We start from the raw sequence: 17871 nt of genomic DNA, 5'->3' as shown, positions 1-17871 counted from the left end.
ACAAAGTCCGATTGAAGATTGGAAAAGGACTCTGTGTAGCAAAAATGATAAGCATATCGGCTCAATATCATAGCGAATGGTTCTTGAACGAAAAGCTTGTGGTCTTTCAAAGGAATATAGGCTCAGTAAGAACTCCTAGAACATTCATGATTTTTCAAACGGGAAACAGAATGTTCGAGTTGACCAAATATGTACAAAGATATTCCATGCACATAATTCTATACTGATTCTTCACTGCATGTTCACATATTTTTTTAATGACAAGTTTCAGGGCCGTGACTTCACTCCACACATATATACTCTTTAAAAACTTACGTCTACTAACTGCAAAAAATGTATCGTCTGTCTGCGTGTTGTGGTTTGTAGCACTGTGTATATATGGGTTTTATTAAATTTGAATCAGACACACCAATCTAATTAAAATGCAGACACACAATTTGTTTAGCTATGGAAAGACATGACCATGATGACTACGTGACGGAGATACAAGGTCAGTCTGAAAATATATCAGTAGAGATCTAGATCAGAACTTAACTTGGCACATATGTCTCAGAACTACGAGTAGTAAAACGTCATGGAAAGGACTACCAGAAAATATAATTACATCAATAACAACAACTATACTAGTATTCAAAAACAATAATAGTAGTGGTATATATGTGCCAATCAGACAACTCTCCAAAGTCATGATTTGTAAAAGTAAACCATTATGAGTCAAGTTTTAGTACAGTCTTCAACACTGAGAGTTGGCTCACACCGAACAGCAAGGTATAAAAGGCTCCAAAAAATACTAGACAGTGTAAAACCATGCAAAATATCAATAATAAAAAGAAGAAAAAAGAAACGGGTAACAGTTATGAACCACATCAACAAACGACACACTAAACATCAGATTCCTGACTTTGAACAATTAAATGCAGCGGGTTTAAACGTTTTACTAGGTACCACCCTTCACCCTTACATTAAACAATAATGTAACATCACAACACAGAAAATATTAATTGTCATTGCACATAGTCATGTTTTTCTCTGACTGTTGATGACGTCTTTACACTAAATCCATTGAATGTTAAAAGTGTACGGATTGATAATTTAGTCTTAGCTAATGCATGATTTATTTTGTTAGTTGTTAGTGGTTTTGAACTAGCGTTCAGCTAACTGCGAGTACACTTAGATCTGTTCCAAGTGTCTTTTTTGTTGTTGGGATGTATAAGTACCCGGACACGTCCACTTGTATTTTTGTCAATCTGATAAGTTAAGCCTTTTTCAACTGATTTTTATAGTTCGTTCTCAACTTGTACTGTTATACCACTGTCCCATGGTAGAAGGGTTTGGATCCCGCTAACATGTAAAATTTTAACCCCGCCACATTAATTATGTATGTGCCTGTCCCAAGTGAGGAACCTGTATAATTCAGTGGTTGTCGTTTGTTTATGCGTTACATATTTGTTTTTCGTTCATTAATTTTAAATAAATAAGGTTGTTAGTTTTCTCGTTTGAATTGTTTTACATTCTCATTTTGGGGTCTTTTATAGCGGTATGGGCTTTGCTCATTGTTGAATGCCGTGCGATGACCTGTTATTGTAAATCTGTGTCATTTTGGTCTCTTGTGGGGAGTGGTCTCATTGGCAATCATACCACATCTTCTTTATAATTACCCTGATAAAGACTGGATACACATATGCAACTGATGATGTATGAGATCACGACTATCAAAATGCGATCAACACGCGCGAGTCAGCTAGTACATAAGTAATGAAATGGTTGCAGGAGGTCGGGTTTTTATTGAGAAACATATAACACATTTTTCAGTATCCTTTTTAGTTTTGTTGGCTTGCTGCCTCTGGCCATCACAAACACTCATCTATTTTCCCAATATCAGTTTATTCATACGTATCAGTTTGAAAATCTAATTTGGTACACATATATAATCAAATCTCACTAATTAAAATGTTTCCGTTTATTGGAGTGGAGGTGAAATAGACCACAAGATGAGGAGGATGCGTCAGACAATCACCAATCACCAATCAATAATTAAATCAATACATGAATAAATTTCAAACTGCATATTAATCATTTTAAAGAAAAATATCAATGTAAAAACACTATACATATATCTTCAAAATTTTATTTAATTTTTTACCGAGTTTTTACTTGGGGAAACAAAGTTTTATTCATATATATCCTGGATCCGCCACTGCAAATATATGTCTCCTTTATCAACACACAAACCTCTTCATCTTTATCTATCCCCTTGGCTAAGGAGTTTCATTTATAAGTCACGAATGACTTAACAACATTCGAATAGCCTCTGGCTTTTTACTAACAAAGTAAAGTTAGATGTTGTTTTAATTCAAGAAACAAGTGGATATTTTCGGGAAAAATTATTTTTTGCGACGGATAGAATTTTTTCATTATGTCTCTCGGTAAGTATTATAAGTTTTGAAATTTCACAAATTCTTCCAGCATCTATTAATTCTCAACAAATTCGAATCTCTTTACTAGTTTATTTTAAGAAGATGAACTTGCATGCCTGAAATTTGGAGAGACAATGATAACAATGTTTTAAAAACTGCATCAAGCTTGTAAAAGCTATTATTATGGTTTGTTGAATTCGTGTATTTTATATTTTTCAACAAATTCAAATCACTTAACCAGTTTTCACACGAAAATAAACATGTATGCATGAAATTTGTAAGGACAACAGTGTGTAAAAAATGTATAAAAGCTTGTAAAAAACTATGATAAAAGTTTGTTCGTTAGGAAACTATAGTAAATTGTTAACTTGTAGTTGACATAATCAGTGATATGAAAACATAGAAAATGTTGTACATGGAAACACGAAAAGTCAATGTGGTCTAAATAGATTAATAAAACTAAATGAAATTGTAAAACTAAATATCTATAATTGGAAACTGAAAATGTGTTGCAGGTACATGCATCAAATCAAATCAAACTCCAAAAAGAAAATCAAAGGGGTCTTTAACTTTGACAATTGAAACAATACAACACCATAAACAAGTATAAAAATACATTATAAAATGTAAATAGTTATCAAAAGTACCAGGAGTATAATTTAGTACGCTGGACGCGCGTTTCATCTACATAAGACTCATCAGTGACGCTCATATCAAAATAGTTATAAAGCCAAACAAGTACAAAGTTGAAGAGCATTGAGGAACCAAAATTTCAAAAAGTTGTGCCAAATCTGGCCAAATACAGCTAAGGTAATCTATGCCTGGGATAAGAAAATCCTTAGTTTTTTTTCGAAATATTCAAAGTTTTGTAAACAGCTTATTTATAAAAATGACCACATTATTGATATTCATGTCAACACCGGGTGTTGACTACTGGGCTGGTGATACCCTCGGGGACGAAGCGTCCACCTAAACCATTCGCAAACATTTCATAAATATCTTCAGTCCTATTGTGTTGCTGTAGAAACCAATTGTGTTAAGATTTTGAAAATTGGGTATAATCTTTTAAAACGTTTCACCAAATATGAATGAAATCCCAATGATAATACGGTGGCTTCTTCTTACTTTTGATACCCTTATGAGATTGATATTTTAGAAAAAGGATTAAAAGAAAAAAAAATCTATAATCGATTTAGATATTTAAAAGTATCCAGCTATAATTTGATTTACTGTGCATGATGTACATGTGCTTGTAGGATCGACTGTTTTGAGAAGCGCATTTTAAGCACATACGTGAACATGTCATCCAGTGAATCAGAAAATTACTGAAAAAGTCCCGGATTGGGAAAGGAATATAAAAGAAACTAATCTTACCTCTTTTTCACATCGTGTATTTATTGGTAATATTTCAAAATAAATGTATTTTATTGTTATTGCGTAATCGTACACTGAGATCAACGACATAAAAGCCAAAAAAAAACATTACAGAAAAGTCGGAAAGATAATAAAAAAAACCCAAAATATTCTGAAAACAGATAGATAAGACATTGATCAGCTGATATTAAGAATTAAAAAAACAAGTATTCAACTTAACAATCTATAAAATGCTGTCAGAGTTTGCTATGTCCTTTCGAAATTCGTTCTAATGAGCTTCGAACGCGCATATATTATATTCTAGATAAATATTTCACTTTTGAACAATAATATAAAAGAGAGTCTGAATGGAGAGAAAAGGGAAGGGGGGAGTCCTTCATTTTTGTATATCTTAAAGGTACGGTCCATTAAATTTTCTCAATTTTTTGTCTATGTTTCCCTTTATTCTTTATTGTTTATATTTACGCACGCATTTATTCTCTGTTCTATACTTGTTTGGTCTATTGTTTTTCAAACTTTAATTTGTTTATTTTTTATACATGTTTTGTGTCCCGTCGTTTTCCGTAAACCCCATCAAAACCCTATTCAAACAGAATATTTCGTAAAATAATTGTCTTCTTTCCAGTGATCAATATGTACTTCAGATGACCTTAGGTGACCTTATTAACAGCAACTAAAACAGCAATTCAATCTTTAACTTACACAGTTTTCTGTGTATTCGTCTGGGCATAGTCACTCTCATTTTACATCGTGTTAGTCATAAACACCAGTTTGATGGCCAGATAAAATGTAGTGCCCCGGGGATAGGAGATATTTAATTGTCAAAACCACCATCCTAAAACATGCATTGATACAAAGGCAATACACACATGTTATTGCCCTTTGGTTGTTGACTTGTCAAACGAACTAAAGAATGTTTGAGATGTATATCTGTAAATTGATGTCGACAAACAGATCGACAGATACAAATGAATGGTTTTATTTCTGTTTGGAAACTGACATCATAAAGTTATTTAAAGCCTATTATTTTTTTATAAAAGGATAATTGATGTTTATTTGTATAAATACTTAAAAACAACTTAATAGATAAATAAGAACATCAATAAATAAATAAACAAATAATTTCTCTTTTAATCCGCAATTTTGGTCCTCAATGCTCTTCAACCTCGTACTTTATTTGGCCTTTTTAACTTTTTTTGGATTCGAGCATCAATGATGAGTCTTTTGTAAACGAAACGCGCGTCTGGCGTATATATAGTAAATTAAGTCCTGGTATCTATGATGAGTTTATTATTAAAATTATTATGTTTTTCTCTATTTCGAAGAAAAGTGTCACCCTAGAAATATTTGAAAAACTAAAATCATCAAACATGATCATAAAACAAATATTTTTCAAGGGGGGGGGGGGCAACAATCAATAAACTACATTGTATATGACAAGAAGAAATATGAAAATAAGTAAAGAAAATATGGAAATTACAACCCCACAATAAAAGAAAGTAAAGCAAAAATTCAAATTAACGACCAGCATGCAACTTCCGAATATTGAACAGACGCAAACTCTATATGTCAAGTGCATATTATTCTTTGTTCAAGCTGAGCATAAATTTGAATAGAAAACAAAGTTTAGGTCCATCCCTGTTTTTAGTCACACCAGTACCAATTGAATTTGATTGTTCTGACTTTCCTACAACTCACTGTACCAAAGCTACATGTGCATACTTTGTGGCGTTATGGCTTATTTCCCAATATACATATAACCAAATGATAAACACCTGGAAATTGATCAAATCTAAAGTTATGTAAACTGTTGCAAATATCTAACAAAAAAATCACACACAAGAGAATGTTTAATGTGGCAAAACTCTTTTAAAAAATCCTATAAATGACCATTCAAATTACATAAGTTAATTGATTTTATGAAAGATGTTTTAAATTTAGATTTGCAATGTCAAAGACAACAAAATACAGAACTGAATACCAGTTTAAAATTTAAGATTTATGTCCAGTAGCCGATATAACAAGCATCATGACGAGAACTGTTTTTTAAAATAACGTGACAACACTATTAGTATCCTGCTTTGTACTAGTCAAACAAAATGAGCAAAACTTTCAACGTGCTTTGCAATGGTTAATCATGCTCACGATCAGAAATTATTAACAGTAAAATAAATTTTAACCTAGTAGACTCTTGTGATAGACCCATTCATTTTCAAATTCTGCGTGGTAATATTCTACCGACAGATCAGTCACCTCATACGGACACATTGTTGATCATACTATAGAATAGCGTAAGTTTAAGCATCGGCTGTAAAAATCGAATCAGCGAAAATTCGCACTTCACGTAATTATTATCAGCGTTCGAAGTTTGATTTAAGCAATTACTTACAGACCGAGTCTTCAGTATATTATTTGTTTCGACTATATCCGTTTAAAAACTACTTTAAAATTCAAAAATAAAACGATAGGGGGACAATGAAAAGAAAAACATACAAATGAAAAGGCGAAAAGAAAAGTAAAGGCCAAATGAAATGGTATTAATATCTCATATTCAAAGATTATTTAACGATATATTTAAACAACATACCCAGAGATAAAATAAGAAATAATCATAAATTTGGATTTTTCTTATCCTGGCAAATAAAATTATTAAAATTGAGGATAAGCATCGACATGCTAATATAAGTTTGGTCAAGGGTACAAAAATCAGGTGCTCGATATGTGCTACAGATACAAATTTTAGTACGGTGGCTCTGTGAAAAATTGTATACATCTTGCCTCCCTATCTGATATAACAGAGTAATAGTTGAGGAAGGTCTATGCCAAATGTCATGCTTGTAGCAGGATGTGCACAATTCGTCTGAAATATGCTTGTAGCCGCCGGACTATTTTGTTAGTTTTAACTTACTTTTCTAAAGCATTTGTATTCTCCTTTGTCGTATGCAGTCAGTCGCAAATTCAGACAAGGACGTAAAGGGTATAAAAAAGCGTACGTCCTCTTCATGATTTGCAATCCAATAATAAAAAAAATGTGTTCGCCTCGCTAGGTGCTTTTGTTTTCGTTCTAGATATCGCCCCTTTTAAAAAAAAAATCGGGAACCGCACTGATAGTTACTGTTATGTTGTATTGTAACCGAAGTTTAAATTTGTCCTTATATTAAACAGGAGCAGTGAAGATTGCGGAGGACGCCATGTGTCAATGTACCTCTGAGTTTGGTAAGTGTATAGTATAAGATTGCGGAGGACGCCATGTGTCAATGTACCTCGGAGTTTGGTAAGTGTATAGTATATGATTGCGGAGGACGCCATGTGTCAATGTACCTCGGAGTTTGGTAAGTGTATAGTATATGATTGCGGAGGACGCTATGTGTCAATGTACCTCTGAGTTTGGTAAGTGTATATTATAAGATTGCGGAGGACGCCATGTGTCAATGTACCTCTGAGTTTGGTAAGTGTATAGTATAAGATTGCGGAGGACGCTATGTGTCAATGTACCTCTGAGTTTGGTAAGTGTATAGTATAAGATTGCGGAGGACGCCATGTGTCAATGTACCTCGGAGTTTGGTAAGTGTATAGTATATGATTGCGGAGGACGCTATGTGTCAATGTACCTCTGAGTTTGGTAAGTGTATATTATAAGATTGCGGAGGACGCCATGTGTCAATGTACCTCGGAGTTTGGTAAGTGTATAGTATAAGATTGCGGAGGACGCCATGTGTCAATGTACCTCTGAGTTTGGTAAGTGTAAAGTATAAGATTGCGGAGGACGCCATGTGTCAATGTACCTCCGAGTTTGGTAAGTGTATAGTATAAGATTGCGGAGGACGCCATGTGTCAATGTACCTCGGAGTTTGGTAAGTGTATAGTATAAGATTGCGGAGGACGCCATGTGTCAATGTACCTCGGAGTTTGGTAAGTGTATAGTATAAGATTGCGGAGGACGCCATGTGTCAATGTACCTCCGAGTTTGGTAAGTGTATAGTATAAGATTGCGGAGGACGCCATGTGTCAATGTACCTCGGAGTTTGGTAAGTGTATAGTATAAGATTGCGGAGGACGCCATGTGTCAATGTACCTCTGAGTTTGGTAAGTGTATAGTATAAGATTGCGGAGGACGCTATGTGTCAATGTACCTCTGAGTTTGGTAAGTGTATATTATAAGATTGTGGAGGACGCCATGTGTCAATGTACCTCTGAGTTTGGTAAGTGTATAGTATAAGATTGCGGAGGACGCCATGTATCAATGTACCTCTGAGTTTGGTAAGTGTATATTATAAGATTGCGGAGGACGCCATGTGTCAATGTACCTCTGAGTTTGGTAAGTGTATAGTATAAGATTGCGGAGGACGTCATGTGTCAATGTACCTCTGAGTTTGGTAGGTTTATAGTATAAGATTGCGGAGGACGCCATGTGTCAATGTACCTCTGAGTTTGGTAAGTGTATAGTATAAGATTGCGGAGGACGCTATGTGTCAATGTACCTCTGAGTTTGGTAAGTTTATAGTATAAGATTGCGGAGGACGCCATGTGTCAATGTACCTCGGAGTTTGGTAAGTGTATAGTATAAGATTGCGGAGGACGCCATGTGTCAATGTACCTCTGAGTTTGGTAAGTGTATAGTATAAGATTGCGGAGGACGCCATGTGTCAATGTACCTCGGAGTTTGGTAAGTGTATAGTATAAGATTGCGAAGGACGCCATGTGTCAATGTACCTCTGAGTTTGGTAAGTTTATAGTATAAGATTGCGGAGGACGCCATGTGTCAATGTACCTCTGAGTTTGGTAAGTGTATAGTATAAGATTGCGGAGGACGCTATGTGTCAATGTACCTCTGAGTTTGGTAAGTGTATATTATAAGATTGCGGAGGACGCCATGTGTCAATGTACCTCTGAGTTTGGTAAGTGTATAGTATAAGATTGCGGAGGACGCCATGTATCAATGTACCTCTGAGTTTGGTAAGTGTATATTATAAGATTGCGGAGGACGCCATGTGTCAATGTACCTCTGAGTTTGGTAAGTGTATATTATAAGATTGCGGAGGACGTCATGTGTCAATGTACCTCTGAGTTTGGTAAGTGTATAGTATAAGATTGCGGAGGACGCCATGTGTCAATGTACCTCTGAGTTTGGTAAGTGTATAGTATAAGATTGCGGAGGACGCCATGTGTCAATGTACCTCTGAGTTTGGTAAGTGTATAGTATAAGATTGCGGAGGACGCCATGTGTCAATGTACCTCTGAGTTTGGTAAGTGTATAGTATAAGATTGCGGAGGACGCCATGTGTCAATGTACCTCTGAGTTTGGTAGGTGTATAGTATAAGATTGCGGAGGACGCCATGTGTCAATGTACCTCTGAGTTTGGTAAGTGTGTAGTAAAAGATTGCGGAGGAGGCCATATGTCAATTTACCTCCAAGTTTGGTAAGTGTATAGTATAAGATTGCGGAGGACGCCATGTGTCAATGTACCTCTGAGTTTGGTAAGTGTATAGTATAAGATTGTGGAGGACGCCATGTTTCGATGTACCTCTCAGTTTGGTAAGTGTGTAGTAAAAGATTGCGGAGGACGCCATGTGTCAATGTACCTCTGAGTTTGGTAAGTGTATAGTATAAGATTGCGGAGGACGTCATGTGTCAATGTACCTCTGAGTTTGGTAAGTTTATAGTATAAGATTGCGGAGGACGCCATGTGTCAATGTACCTCTGAGTTTGGTAAGTGTATAGTATAAGATTGCGGAGGACGCCATGTGTCAATGTACATCTGAGTTTGGTACGTGTATAGTATAAGATTGCGGAGGACGCCATGTGTCAATGTACCTCTGAGTTTGGTAAGTGTATATTATAAGATTGTGGAGGACGCCATGTGTCAATGTATCTCTGAGTTTGGTAAGTGTATATTATAAGATTGCGGAGGACGCCATGTGTCAATGTACCTCTGAGTTTGGTAAGTGTATAGTATAAGATTGCGGAGGACGCTATGTGTCAATGTACCTCTGAGTTTGGTAAGTGTATAGTATTAGATTGCGAAGGACGCCATGTGTCAATGTACCTCTGAGTTTGGTAAGTGTATATTATAAGATTGCGGAGGACGCCATGTGTCAATGTACCTCTGAGTTTGGTAAACTGTGTATAGTATAAGATTGCGGAGGACGCTATGTGTCAATGTACCTCTGAGTTTGGTAAGTGTATAGTATTAGATTGCGAAGGACGCCATGTGTCAATGTACCTCTGAGTTTGGTAAGTGTATAGTATAAGATTGCAGAGGACGCCATGTGTCAATGTACCTCTGAGTTTGGTAAGTGTAAAGTATAAGATAGCGGAGGACGTCATGTGTCAATGTACATCTGAGTTTGGTAAGTGTAAAGTTTAAGATTGCGGAGGACGTCATGTGTCAATGTACATCTGAGTTTGGTAAGCGTAAAGTATAAGATTGCGGAGGACGCCATGTGTCAATGTTCCTCTGAGTTTGGTAAGTGTATAGTAAAAACAGATGAGTGGTACCTTTCACGTGATCAATCAGGGAACGTTCGTTTAACTTCAATGTGGGGTATGTTTTTTTCCTAAAATCTGATCCCCATTTTATTTTATTTTAAATCTGCTCATGAAAACAGATGCTATCATAATTCTGAATCCATTTTTTTTTATAGTTTACTGGACAATATCTCTGTCCTTTTATTCCAACGTAAGGCCAAAAATAAAGATTTCAAGCTTAACGAGAAACATAACATTTCAGGGTATGCTGAAGTAGTCAAAGGACAGACGTCAACATCTGCTATAACTGGTATGACTGACGATGAAACAGCGGTGTTAGCTGGCGTGTTAGCTGGACTCGCAACATTTCTCTTCCTAGCACTTCCGCTCTTGTGTTGTTTGTGTCCTCTGCCATTCGCTTGTTGTGGAGGAGGCGGGAAAAAGAAGGCTGCTGCCGCTGCAGCAGCAGCAGGGACACAAAAGAGAAAAAATATCCATGAATTTTCAAGGTTTGTTAACAGGTTTGTCGTTTAAATCTAACTAAATGCTTTATCGCTTTTAAGGTTGTACCTTACACTACAGGGAGATAACTCTGTAAAGTCAGCTAAACATATTATTATGTTGTGTTGTACTGAAAAGGAATATTAAGCTTCTCAATGATCAAAACTGGTGTTTGTCAAACTAACTTGTATATTTTTTCTGACAAAACGGTTGGTTCAAATTGTTTTGGAATTTTGTAAATTTTTGTTAAATTTACTTTGACAAAAATTTTCGAAATTAAACGAGCCAAATTAATTTTAGTGAAAGTGTTGGGTACCACCTTAAGACTTTTAATATACGATCATTTGATATTTCAGTGCTGTAACTGAGATCCAAAACCAAACTCAGAAATCATTAAATCATTTGAACAAACGGCACCATTTATTAAAAATCTAATTAGAGATGTACATGTATTAATATGTTCCTGTTTGAATTTTCGTCGTTTCATGTCGCTTCGTCCTGCTTTTAGTTTCGTTATTTGTCTGATATGCAGAGAAAGTAGTCCACATTTGCTTGCTTCAGTCGCTATTTTAATATTCAGTGGAGAATATTTCAATTTCAGTGGACGAAGTACAGACGTAGAATCTATTGGGAGTTATCGTTCTTGGGATAAGAATTGGGACAAACTGGACCGATTTGACCATGACAACTTGTATGAAGTGTAAGTGTATTAAGAATAAGAATTCAATAATACAATTTAAATGCTAATAAGATTTTCTTTCGATATTTTTTTTCCCAACTGACTTTGATTTTACAATGTAAATTTCTACCGTCTTCTTTTTTAGCTAACATTAAACACACGTATACATGCTTTATAATTTAGCCTGGAGTGTAAACTATTAAATCAAAACAACATGTTGTTTTCATTTGTAAATTTCTGTACATGTATCTACATGTATAAAAGTAATAAGCAAATAGTGTAAAATTTCATTAGATAGAAACTATGTTTCAAGCCATTCAGGAATGGCATTCAGATAACGAGGTTTCGTCTATAATTTAAGTTAGAGTTACTTCCCTTTGTGTACTATCTAGATATAATAAAGAATGATTTTCAAATATTATATGAATATAATTTTAATGAATGGCTACTTTTGCAAATGAATTAAAATCAATTCGGAAGATATGAAAATAGTGAAAAGGTCTTACAAATCTTGAAAATATATTTTTTATGATTTTGTAGGGACATGAAACTTCCTCGAGTATGGCTAGAAACTCTACGAGGGTATGTATACATTTTTGGTTATAGTGATTTATATTATAACACAATGTTGACTGCTTACCCGTATTTTAGACATGCCGGTTTGTTTCGTTTACACATCGTTGTCAAAATAATGGAATTTTATGCGCTGTCATACAAGCGAGAGGTTTAGCTAAATGTAGTTACAAAACCAGTTTAAATCTCCCATTTTCTTCATAAGAAAATGTCTGTTCATAGTCAGGAATAAGACAGTTATTGTCCATTCGTTTGATGTGTTCAAGTTTTTGATCTTCCGTTTTGAATTTTCCTCGGTTTTAGTATGTTTGTGAAAAATTTACTTTTGATACGGACATGCATATACTAGAAATAACTTCTATTTGTTATTTCCTATCATTTTCGGGTTTACTATCCAGAGCAACAGCAGATACAAGTTATAATATTCCTAGTTTATTTGTTACAAAGTACAGATTGTTTTCTCTATAAACACAGTGTCAAGCCTCTCAGATAAAGCTAAAAAAGCATATTTTGCATTGAAGTCAAAACTACCATATAGAGAAAATTTGTCTGTTAAGACTTGGCTCCAGCTTTTTAATTCAATGATAACTCCTATTTTAACTTATGGATCAGAAGTATGGATATCAGAATTCAAACCAAACTTTGAAGCATTAGACAAAAGTAAATTAGAAAAAACACAAAACTCCATATTTAAAAACATACTTGGGGTTCATGGAAAGTCTTCCAATCTAGCAGTGCGGTGTGAATTGGGCACTTTACCCATTAGCATTAAATGTTATCAACTTATGTTTAAATATTATGAGCGTCTCAGTGATATTGGTGAACAGTCTGGTGGTCCGCATGACATTCTCAAGGCTGCTTTTGAAGTGGCCAAAACTCTCACAAATAGAGAAAATTCATGGTCTTATAAACTATCTGAATTAATGAAATATATTGTAATACCCTTTAACAAGCATTGTAATAGTAATTTCAAACAGAAACTAGAAGATTTCTACAAAAATATTTTTTTTTTAACTTTCTAAGATAAAGATGGAAACTGTGGTAAACTTTTATTTTTTAGTAAAATTTATACTAAATTTATTAAACAACAAGAATATTTAAATTTTAATATTCCTAAATACCTTAGAAAAAAACTCACTAAATTAAGAATAAGTGCATACTCATTAGCAATAGAAACTGGGAGGTATGCAAGACCAAAAATACCATCTAATAAGAGATTTTGTAAATTTTGCACAGAAAAAATTGAAAATGAGATTCATTCCTTGATTGAATGTCTGCAATATAACACAATTAGATCTAAATATAAAATTAATGATATTAATTCAAATAATTTGGATGTAAATTTTACCAAAATGTTAAATCCTATGACTGAAAAGGAATTAAAATCTATTTGTATGTATATTGAAGAAGCTCTTGATTTGAGAGACCACCATACCGTTTCATCAGATAATAATCTTTTACAGTAGTTTGTGCATATACATATATATACAGTAGCATGGGTTCGAATCCCGGCGAGGGAAGAACCAAAAATTTGCGAAAGCAAATTTACAGATCTAACATTGTTGGGTTGATGTTTAGACGAGTTGTATATACATTATGTACACAGCCATGTATCACCATCATTGATGGCGATCCGATGGATACATCTGTTGTAGGGTTGTCACTGACTCAGACGTACTTATGTATATATATATATATATATATATATATATAACAAGTCTAAAAGAATACAACATCACCAAAAACACAATAAAACGAACAATATGTTAGATATTTCGGATAACAGATATCCTTCTTCGGTAATTGCACGATGAAAAATGAATCATGTCAATTCAAATTAGACTTGTTATATATTATATTATGTAGTGTACTGCATCATGTTTATATGATCCATCGCCCCGTAAGATTTATCGTTGACTATTTATTCAGTCATTTTATATATATATATATATATATATAAAAAAAATGACTGAATAAATAGTCAACGACTAAATATATACAACTCGTCTAAACATCAACCCAACAATGTAAGATCTGTAAATTTGCTTTCGCAAATTTTTGGTTCTTCCCTCGCCGGGATTCAAACCCATGCTACTGTGATATCGTGACACCAAATCGCCTGCACTGCAGCCGTCCCGCTAGACCACACGACCACCTGGGCTCTCAAAAAAAGAGCTTTCGGTGGGCATGTGTTACCTTTCCACGTCAGTTTTAATCTAGCGGCGTACTACAGTACATGATATATAAGTCATGAAGATGTTATTGTTACAGATCAGCTAAATTATCTATAGTAAAGGATCCTACAAATTAATGTAAGATACAGTCACAGAAAATAATTATATTCATAAGTACGTCTGAGTCAGTGACAACCCTACAACAGATGTATCCATCGGATCGCCATCAATGATGGTGATACATGGCTGTGTACATAATGTATATACAACTCGTCTAAACATCAACCCAACAATGTTAGATCTGTAAATTTGCTTTCGCAAATTTTTGGTTCTTCCCTAGCCGGGATTCGAACCCATGCTACTGTGATATCGTGACACCAAATCGCCTGCACTGCAGCCGTCCCGCTAGACCACACGACCACCTGGGCTCTAAAAAAAAGAGCTTACGGTAGGCATGTGTTACCTTTCCACGTCAGTTTTAATCTAGCGGCGTACTACAGTACATGCTATATAAGGCATGAAGATGTTATTGTTACAGATCAGCTATATATATATATAAATATCTTATATTGTGTGTTTTAAGTAAATATATGAAAATCTACAATAATACTGAAATATAAGTCTATGGTATCAATATCAGTTTATAATGTATTTGTATACATAGAATTGTCTCATGACTTCAATTGTTACATGAATCTTCATGTCATTTATATGTTGTTTTAATATTATAATTTTCTGTATTTGGATCACGCCTCTATTGTGCTCTTTGCAATAAAATATTGAATTGAATTGAATAAACTATTTTTTTAAGTAAAGTTCTCCGTTGTTTCGGATTGTTGACAAGACTATATTAAATCTTAAATGTATAAGATATTATTTTGTTTTATCGAACTTAAGAAAGCGTCGAAGTTAAGAAAGCGTATTTGACAGAACTAGCCTTTTGATTGATAACCAAAGCGTCAAGGATGGTTCTTCGAATATTTCATATCTTTAATCAATAATAATGTAGTGATTGTTGCAGAATCATAATTTTGTGTACGATTTAGATAATCTGATCGACTTCTGGTGTACAGTTAAAATAAATTTTGTTTTAACAGAGTTCCAGTCGATGAAATAGAAACTGTCCAGCTTAAATGTTCTATTATAAATATTCAGTGTTTCAAACGATGAAGTAGGAAATGAATTGTCTCTCAGACTAGTTTGATTTTTTATTTTGTTTTCAGTGTTCCTGACGATTTAGTAGAAGGTGATCTATGTCCAGTTTAACTTCTTAATTTTGTTTTCAGTGTTCCGGATGATGAAGTAGAAACAAGATTACGTGAACTCACGCGAGATGGAGGCTGGGAAGGAGGTAATGACGTGCATGACGTCAACATGGGCAAACAGATGTCGGAAATGGAAATGAGGCGGGAAATGTACGAGGAATCCGGATCCGGTGGTATGGGAACTGATGGCGGTAGATATGCGTCTGTGCAAAGGATGGACGGAAGTGGAGGAGGAGGCGAAGAACTTATTGCTGAATACGAAATCTCCAGACATATCACCATGGATACCACAAGAATGACGCTACCGGAAACTGAATATATTTACGAAAGAGATATTCGAGGGTAAGTAGAAAATGTCTTATCATCGATATTCGGAATCTATCTGTTAATACACCTTATCGCTATTTAGCCCATTCCTAGAAAAACAGTTATTTATACAACTTCCTGTTTGGGTCACCAGCCGAAAAACGGAGGTCATCAGTAGTGAGCTGAGGGAGAAAAAACTTTAGAAAGTGATCATCAAGAAACTTTGATATAGTATGATCCACTTTTTTCGTAATTAAAATTGAAGAAAAAAATATTTTGTTTGAAGTATTTACGGTAGTTTAAACAGGTCTCATTAAAAAGTATCATGTATGGTGAATTGTTTAAACAGGGTCCTAGATAGCTTCAACTGGATGAAAAAGTTGTGTAATTTTAGAACTTATCCAGAATGGAATAAACAGCGATTAGGTGTACGTAGCTGTGCCATTTTAGTATGTTTTTAACATTGCACATGTAGACAACATTACTAAGCTGTACAGCTATCTAATATAAGTTTTAAAACAACTAATTACGGTAAAACTGACAACGGCATGGCATAAGGCAGCAACCATTTGATTTTCTGGGGGGGGGGGGGGGGGGGCTATGTTTTTTTTTGGAGAACAAAAGTTTGTTTCTAGTTTTTGGAGAAAAAATAACTTGTTTTTGACCCTGAGAAAAAAAAATGTTTGTTTCACCCTTAGCTGCCACTATATGTAATGCTAAAATTGAAAGAAAAAAATTGTTTTCATCTTGTCGCCAAAAAACAAAAAAATAGATTGTTTTTCGCCGAAGGCGGAAAAAAAAGTTTGCGTAGAAAAATAAATCATAGCCCTCCCCCCCCCCCCCCCCCCCCCCCCCCCCCCCCAGAAAATCAAATGGTTGCTGCCTAAAACGAAATTCGACAACCAAAGGCAATCAAATCAACATCGCCTGAAAATAGAGACGATCTCAAGTGCTCTTAGTATTGGTATGTATATTTCTTACGACAAACAAACAAAAACAACAGAGGCGAAAGATAGTAAAGGTACATTTAAACTCATACGTCGAAATTCAAAATAAACTGACCTGATTAAAAAAAAATACGAACAGAAAAATTAGTAGTACAGAAATTTAACCAACATAGAAAACCAAAGAATGCCCAACATGAACACCACTAGAAAATAGGGCCGATTTCAGGTAAATTTATCAAACTATCTGCAATTTTATAAAAGAAAACATTGGTTTCACATATAAATGCATTATACTAATACTTTTATAATATACATGTTACAGGGATAGCAGCATTGCTGACCGAGATAATTTCAAAAGAGTCTACTATACTTACCAAAGGATAAAGGGAGACGACTCGAAACAAACCTCTTTTTGAGATTAGTGACTAGAGACTCTTTATTGCTTGCTGCTTGATTTGAGACGTTGCTCTTACTTTGTATCTGATTTATACAATTTATACTTTTGAAATATTGTAGTTAATATTTTGTTACATTTGATTATTTTTGTTCAGACGTACATGTTCCGAAATTTGGTATTGTTTTAAATAAAACGAAACAAGGGTAACCATGCATATATATATATATGAAGCATATTTAAATCGATTTTAATGACATCTGTTTTCCAACCAACAACTTAAAGGTGTTACTTAAGTTATAAAAAAAATGGAATTTGTTTGTGATAAAAGTAGCGATATCAAATGCAAAAGATACGACTTCTGCACATGAAGGAAAAGCAAATGTAATGCTCTATTTCATTTTTGACCTAACCAAGGGAGGAAACAAATTGTCAGTAGTATTTTCACAGTGATTTTAATTAAGCTAAAACTGGAGAACATCTGTAGGGCAATACATTATTAACCAGCAGAAACTCAAGCAACATACAAAGCCGTACTATGTGACAATTTACTACAAAAGTCATGTTTAAATTTAACTGTTTAAGCAATTAGCAAACTCGTACCATGTGACGACTATAGCTAACCAATAGAAACGGTTACCTTTTAAAGAACCTGGTAAAAGAGATAAGTGTTGCTTAGTAGTAATTTTTTATTTCTTGTATAGTATATGAAATAGATTTGATATGTTTAATTTTATACTTTCCAGAAATTTCCCATTTAATATTGAAATGT

At 34.4% G+C, this 17871-nt stretch overlaps 1 protein-coding gene across 4 annotated transcripts; it reads left to right on the top strand.

Annotated features, from left to right (window-relative positions):
• Nucleotides 1–2289: 2289 nt before the first annotated feature.
• Nucleotides 2290–17669, top strand: LOC134718626 (uncharacterized). 4 transcript variants are annotated; one of them, XM_063581270.1, is made up of 7 exons: nucleotides 2290–2426; nucleotides 6957–7007; nucleotides 10523–10769; nucleotides 11363–11461; nucleotides 11981–12022; nucleotides 15474–15794; nucleotides 17028–17669. In XM_063581270.1, the coding sequence occupies exons 1-7, from the start codon at nucleotides 2417–2419 to the stop codon at nucleotides 17119–17121; spliced, it is 864 nt and encodes a 287-aa protein (XP_063437340.1). In that variant the 5' UTR covers nucleotides 2290–2416; the 3' UTR covers nucleotides 17122–17669. The 4 variants fall into 4 exon arrangements, with proteins under 4 accessions (XP_063437340.1, XP_063437339.1, XP_063437342.1 ...); XM_063581269.1 differs by having other exon boundaries at nucleotides 2291–2426; nucleotides 10523–10781; XM_063581272.1 differs by lacking the exons at nucleotides 2290–2426; nucleotides 6957–7007 and adding an exon at nucleotides 9533–9559 and having other exon boundaries at nucleotides 10523–10781.
• Nucleotides 17670–17871: the final 202 nt, after the last annotated feature.

This window comes from Mytilus trossulus, chromosome 5, assembly GCF_036588685.1.
Source record: "Mytilus trossulus isolate FHL-02 chromosome 5, PNRI_Mtr1.1.1.hap1, whole genome shotgun sequence".
NCBI classification, from domain to species: domain Eukaryota; kingdom Metazoa; phylum Mollusca; class Bivalvia; order Mytilida; family Mytilidae; genus Mytilus; species Mytilus trossulus.
The sequence above is the reverse complement of the archived record's forward strand: the minus strand, read 5'-3'. Positions and strand labels throughout refer to the sequence as shown.